The sequence below is a fragment of the Mus pahari genome, chromosome 10 (assembly GCF_900095145.1).
Source record: "Mus pahari chromosome 10, PAHARI_EIJ_v1.1, whole genome shotgun sequence".
NCBI classification, from domain to species: domain Eukaryota; kingdom Metazoa; phylum Chordata; class Mammalia; order Rodentia; family Muridae; genus Mus; species Mus pahari.
Window position 1 is genome coordinate 101,544,764 of NC_034599.1, and position 5,960 is coordinate 101,550,723.

Consider the following 5,960-nt stretch of genomic DNA (forward strand, 5'->3'; position numbering starts at 1 on the left):
GTTATGAGCCACCATGTGGTTGCTGGGATTTGAACTCTGGACCTTTGGAAGAGCAGTCGGGTGCTCTTACCCACTGAGCCATCTCACCAGCCCCCGCAGGCAGAAATTTTGTCAGACCTCCAGCACCTGGGTACCCCAAGCCTACCCTAGGTATGGCCGCCAACTGTTCCTCCTATGTATACACACAAATCCCTCTCCCTACCCAAGGCTTGAGGCAGGGGCTGACCTTCAATGCGTTTCTTGAGTCTTTGGCAGCCACGCTCGTAGGCTCGCCTCCGCTGCCGCTCTTCGGTGGTCTCCTCCCTTGCTTCCTTACCATCTCTGCTCTACACAGGGGGAGAGAATGGGAGAGAGCGGGGGTTTCCTAGGGACTGACTTACATGGGACCACTTCACACAGAAGGCCTTTCACCCCCAAGGACTTCGGGAACCAGGGCAGAAGAGGCCCCAGGTGCCCGGTGCCAGATGCCCAGGTATGCTGGGCAGGTCCTCACTATGCCGGCTCCCATCCCACTCCAGGTCTGCCCACCTCCCTGCTGGAGCGATGGGGCCACCAGGTGGTGGGAATGAGTTCCTTCAGGCCAGCTTCCTCCACACGCAGAGGACTCTTAATATAAAAGAAGACCACGGAGCGGAGCATGTCAAAACTGGTGCTTGTCAAGGAAGAGCTTGGTTCTCCAAAGGATCTGCTACACATGAGCCCTCTCCCAGAAGCCCACCTTGATATTCCCGCCACAGCTCTCCCACCATCAAAGGTACTGACTTCACCATGTGACTATCTCTCAGATTGTGAACATTAAGAAAGATCTATGGTTATCAACCCAGCAAGCCCCATGCCCAGCAGAGGTATGATAAGAACTTGTCAGTGGGACAGATGGTCCTAGCTCAGGCCTCAGCTTTGTTCCCCTGTTTCCATTGGTTTCTGCCTACTAGAAGCTGAGAGAGACCAGATTAAGATGCTTTCTGCTTAGGTTTCCTGGTCAGTTAGCTCAGAAGAGGAAGGCTGCCTCTTCAGAGAAGACCTTGACCGTGGGCACACAGATAAAGGTACAGAGATAAGCTGGAGAGAGGCTCCGGGGCCTTATCACACCTCCACAGTCACAGTGAAGAATAGCCTGTTTGGGCAGCCAGGTGGTAGCCAGCAGCTGCCTCCTCCTCCCTTTTGCCTTCTCTGCTCTGTAAAGGGGTTGGGACTTCTGAACCTTTCTCCAAACTCCTGGCCTGATGAACACTGCCCTCTGCTGATGTTAGGAGGTACTACATGGCAGATCTGCCTGGCAGCAGGATACAGGACATTGCTAAGCAGGAACTTGCGGGACTTCTCGTGTCTCAGGATGGACATAGTGAGGCGCAGGTAGTGGATCTGTGGAGAAGGCGGACTCAGAATAGGCAGGTGAGGCTCAGGGGGTTCAGGGCAGGGACAGATGCTCCCACCTGTAGACCCAGGTCTGGGACGATAGGCGAGAATCGGTAGAGACGTAGCAGAGACATCATCAGCTGCTTCAGGCAATCCTGTACCTCATAGTCCTGAAAAGAGATGCTAGGGCAGCCATGATGGGGGTCTTTTCAAAGGCCGTACCATCTCTCCCTTACCCGTGATGGAGTCCAACAGTCTGGCCTGAGCTTGGAGTCAGAAATCTTACCTCCATGAAGAGCCACAAGAGGTCCAAGATCTGGTGTACCACAGACTGTGCCTGCTCTGGTGTGCCCTTCTCCACAACGCCCAGCAGGAAGCTCATTAGCACAGCCTCCACCAGGTATACCTTGCGCTGCAGCAAAGGACAGGCACTAGTAAAGTTGTGGCCTCCTGCTCTACTCAGGAGACCTCTTCTTGTGTTGAAGAAGCAGGCCTCAGACACCAAGTCTTGAGTCCTTCAAGCTGAGCCCCTCCCAGAGTCTGCCCGAGGGACGGGCGGGGCTTCTGGCTCACAATCTCTTGGGGTTCTATTCAAGGCCCTGTTTCCTTGCCTGTGACATCACCACCCTTCCTTCCCAGGGTGTTGTCCTTCAGGTCTGCAGGCTGCGGTTACACAGAACCCCCTGGCAGGTAACACACTGAGCACCCGAGGCCCCGGAAGGAAGATGGTGCCTCTACCAGACACACCTGGCATGGCCCGCTCTGCCCTTCCCTGCTACCTCCTCACCAGCAGTGGTGCGAAGTGATGGAAGATGTGGGCCAGCGTGAGGAGGACAGTGGGCTGCCCTTGCAGCTGCCACTCAGAGCTCTCCGTCTCCACCAGTCGCCCTTCCTGTTGGGTGGAGAAAGAATGAGGGCAGGCCGGCTAGGGTAAGACCCCAGTTCGCCCAGCCCAGACCCTGGCTCACCACAGGGTCCAGCTCCACACTTAGCACTGCCTGGAAGCAGCCCAGCAACCTCTGTGCCCGGACCAGGTCAGCAAACGGAGGGTCCTGCAGGGGCCGGAAGCCCGCAACTGGGTAGGTGCCACTGAGTTAAGCCAGCAATGCCCGACCTGAGGCTTAGATACATGGTTCCTCTCCTTTGTTCCCCCCTCCCTCCCTTTCTCCTAACCAGAGCTTAACCAGAGGTACAAGCTACAAGGCACACCCCATCTGCATCAAATTCTCTGCCTGGTCAGGGGCTTTGTAGGGGACCCCTTTGTCATTTCATGCTTACCTGCTCAATGGAGACAGCTAACAGCACCCACCTTATAAGGACTTTTGTCCTTGGGCCAACCTAACTAAGCTGCTTCTAGTGTACATACTGCAGCAGCTAGGCCTGCCACCAGCCCACAGTGCTCCTGGGGTAGGGAGACCCTTATCCTAGATGCCAAGCCACCCACAGCCACCTTCCCAAAATGATATCGCAAAGGACGGCTGCCAAAGTTGAATGCCACAGACTCCTTGAATGACAGGCTGATGGCTGGGAAGTATGCCATTCCTAGGCCCCTGGAAAGGTTCTCGAAGGCAGTGCCCAGTGACACGCCATTCCTGGGAGAGGAAGAGGAAGGTCGGTAAGCCAGTGCTCGAAGGGGCCAACTGCCCACCTGGGCCTGTGAACTGGGCCTGGTTCCCTTAGAGAGGGCAGGAAACTGGGGCAGTCTGGCTGTCTGTAGACAGAGGGGGGGGGGAACTCCCAGGCAAAAGGACAAAGGGGGGACTCACAGGCAAAAGGACAGAGTACCATCATCCAGATCAATCAGGCAGCTCACAATGTCCCCCGCTGCCCATGCCTGTCATGAAAGGAAGCCTTACAGCCACACAGAAGCATAGCAACCTGCCTGGCCTGCATCCCTAGGACCACACATTCTAGGACCACACAGGAAGGACTCGGAGTCTCCAAACCTCTTGACTCTCCCCTGGTACCTAAAACTCTTCATGGCTCGCCAATGGCTCCAGACAACAACCTAGGGATGGTCATGAGGTTGGCCCTCACCTTGCCATAATTCGTGGTGGTCACGTTCCACTTGCGCACTCGGTTGCCGTCATAGGCATAGGAGTTGTGCGTGTCTCCAACCCCTTCCTAGAAAGGAACTGCTTGTGAGGTCCGGGGAAGATGGGAAGGGAGGCCGAGCCCACCAGTTACTAACCTAGAGCCCTCATGGCTCTAGAGAAGGGGTGTGACCTGTATACTAGGTGCCCTTGAGTAGAATGGGGGCTGTTTTGAGGATGCCTGCAGCAGAAGACCCCCTTCTTGGGAGAGCCCTTCCCTCGTGTGTACCTCCTGATTAAAGCGGCAGTTGATGGTGCACCAGCCGATCTGCATGAGCCCCTGGGAGGAGATGAGCACCTCGTAGACCCACTTCCCTACAGAGAGCAGTGTTAGGCCCAGCAGGGGAATGGAGACTGTTACTTGCCTCAGTCTCTTCCTAATTACCGAGCCTCAGTGCGGTGAGCTCACCTTTGTACACACATGTGGTAGAACGGATAGTGCCGAAGTTGCTGTGTCCAATCACCTGGGTGGAGAAAAATGTGGTATTTCTCTCCAGGCACATATGTTGTCCCTAGCTGAGTTTGCATTGGTGCCACAAGTTTGTCATGGCCAAATCTGCACTATGTCTGGTTGAGGCAGGAGAAACTGTATCCATGTCCAGAGCTTCTGGGACAGGCATGATGGGACTCTGGGCTTTGCTGAAAGGGTTGGAGGTAATGACTGTATCATGGTTTCAGGAATATGTCAGGGGTGTTAAGGGTTGACACCATGGCTTGGAGTGGTGTCAAGACGGGTGTATGGCTACCTCCGTCAGGATGAACACGTAGCCATCAGGATAAGCGTAGAGGATGGGGCTATATCACAAAGAGCTTTGCTGGGGGCTCACCACACATCTCAACTCACCCCCAGGAGATCATCGTCCACAAGGAGAAGCCCCTCAAAGCCTCCTGTGTGGTCTAGCACCACAGTAGATGGGCCAAGTCGGCCTTCAACTTGTCCTGGGAAGGGAGATGTGTGAAGTCAGGGATGGCAGAGGGTCTGACAGACACAAGGGAGACATGAGCTGTGCTGAGAACTCCAGGCTTTGGCACCACATTCCTCACGCACCCCGCTCTGGAGAACACCTCCTACCCTGGCTCTCGTCGTCTTCACTGTCCACCTGTAGCAGCTGGTCCACGTGCTCAGGCAGGTTATGGAAGTTCAGCGGTTTCCTAGGGGATGAGAGATGCTGGGGACCCACAAGCCCTTGAGCTCAGCCAAACAGTAAGTCCCTGTCCCCCTTCTCCTTGAGCACTGGAGGATGGCTGGCTGAAGCTCCAGACCAGGGGCCTCAACCTTCCTCATGTGGTGGTGACTCCCAGTGATAAAATGATTTCCGGGGTTGCAGAGATGGCTTAGCCATTAAGAGCACCGACTGCTCTTCCAGAGGTCCCGAGTTCAATTCCCAACAACCACATGGTGGCTCACAACCATCTCTAACAAGATCTGACTCCCTCTTCTGGAGTGTCTGAAAACAGTTACAGTGTACTTACATATAATAAATAAATAAATCTTTAAAAAAAAAAGATTGCTACTTCCTAACTGTAATTTTGCTACTGTTATGAATCATACTATATATACCTGATATGCAACTCCCAGAGAGGTCACAACCCACAGGTTGACAACTACTGCTCTTGAAAAAGAACCTGTCTGGTAAGCCAGCATGTTGGGTTGGCCATTAAACTAAAACTTACAAGCAGCCGGATTGGCACACACACCTCAGGGCTGTCTAAAAATGGAAAGCCATCAGTCTCAGTGTTTGTCTTACAAGCAAAAGGAGCAGAGTTCAATACCAGGAACACATGTTAAAAAAAAAAGTTGGAAGTGATGGCCTGTGTATATAATTTCAGTGTGGGGAAGAGGAGACAGGTGAAAATCTCGTTCTTATTGGGGAGGCAACTAGTCTACTTAGCAAGTTCCATGCCAGTAGGAGACCCTGCTTCAAAACATCAAACAAGCAAGCAAAAAGAGGATACTGTACAAGGGTTGATAGACAACTTTTCCCTCCAGCCTCCACTTGCATCCCACGTTCCTTGGCTCTCCAAATTGAGAGCGTGCACACACCCAAGTGCGAGCTCATACCACCCTTCTAAGTCTTAATCCCTTATCTGTAAACAAAACAACCAAACAGCTGGATGTAAAGATGTGAAGATTCCAGGGAACAGCATGCGCTGCCCTTGTGGCTCACAACCTATCTCCTCTCAGACGTATCTGTATAGATTCCGGGTGAGAAAGTGAGTCGGGAGACCAGGCTGGGAGGAATGCCAGCTACCAGGTTGGCCGGCCAGCACCAGGATTAGATAATCTAGTCCTTACCCTAAACCTATGGTTCTCTTGGCAGCAACCTGCCCCACTACTCAGTCAAGCGAGACTAGGTCCATCGGGTACGAAGGGCTCAGCCCTGGAGAGGCAGGCTGGCCCTATCCCATACCTTCCTGTCTTTGGGTGGCCACCAGAAGGCATGGCCCATCGACCCACAATCTTTTGCAGGCAAAGCCAAAAGGGTTGGGCAGCTGCCTAACCCTCTCAGC

At 53.7% G+C, this 5,960-nt stretch overlaps 1 protein-coding gene across 3 annotated transcripts in view; it reads right to left on the reverse strand.

The window, feature by feature from the left end:
• Positions 1-5,960, reverse strand: part of Rnf123 (ring finger protein 123) — a 30,354-nt gene that overhangs the window by 15,287 nt on the left and 9,107 nt on the right. For all 3 annotated transcript variants that reach the window (XM_021207362.1, XM_029542796.1, XM_021207361.2), the window contains exons 4-17: positions 4,522-4,601; positions 4,294-4,388; positions 3,859-3,913; positions 3,679-3,764; positions 3,394-3,480; positions 3,123-3,190; positions 2,823-2,948; positions 2,325-2,439; positions 2,144-2,248; positions 1,643-1,768; positions 1,434-1,526; positions 1,289-1,362; positions 529-646; positions 227-326 (exon numbers count right to left, since the gene is read on the reverse strand). In XM_021207362.1, the coding sequence (XP_021063021.1) occupies positions 227-326; positions 529-646; positions 1,289-1,362; positions 1,434-1,526; positions 1,643-1,768; positions 2,144-2,248; positions 2,325-2,439; positions 2,823-2,948; positions 3,123-3,190; positions 3,394-3,480; positions 3,679-3,764; positions 3,859-3,913; positions 4,294-4,388; positions 4,522-4,601 (1,328 nt within the window). The remainder of the gene's footprint in view (positions 1-226; positions 327-528; positions 647-1,288; positions 1,363-1,433; positions 1,527-1,642; positions 1,769-2,143; positions 2,249-2,324; positions 2,440-2,822; positions 2,949-3,122; positions 3,191-3,393; positions 3,481-3,678; positions 3,765-3,858; positions 3,914-4,293; positions 4,389-4,521; positions 4,602-5,960) is intronic.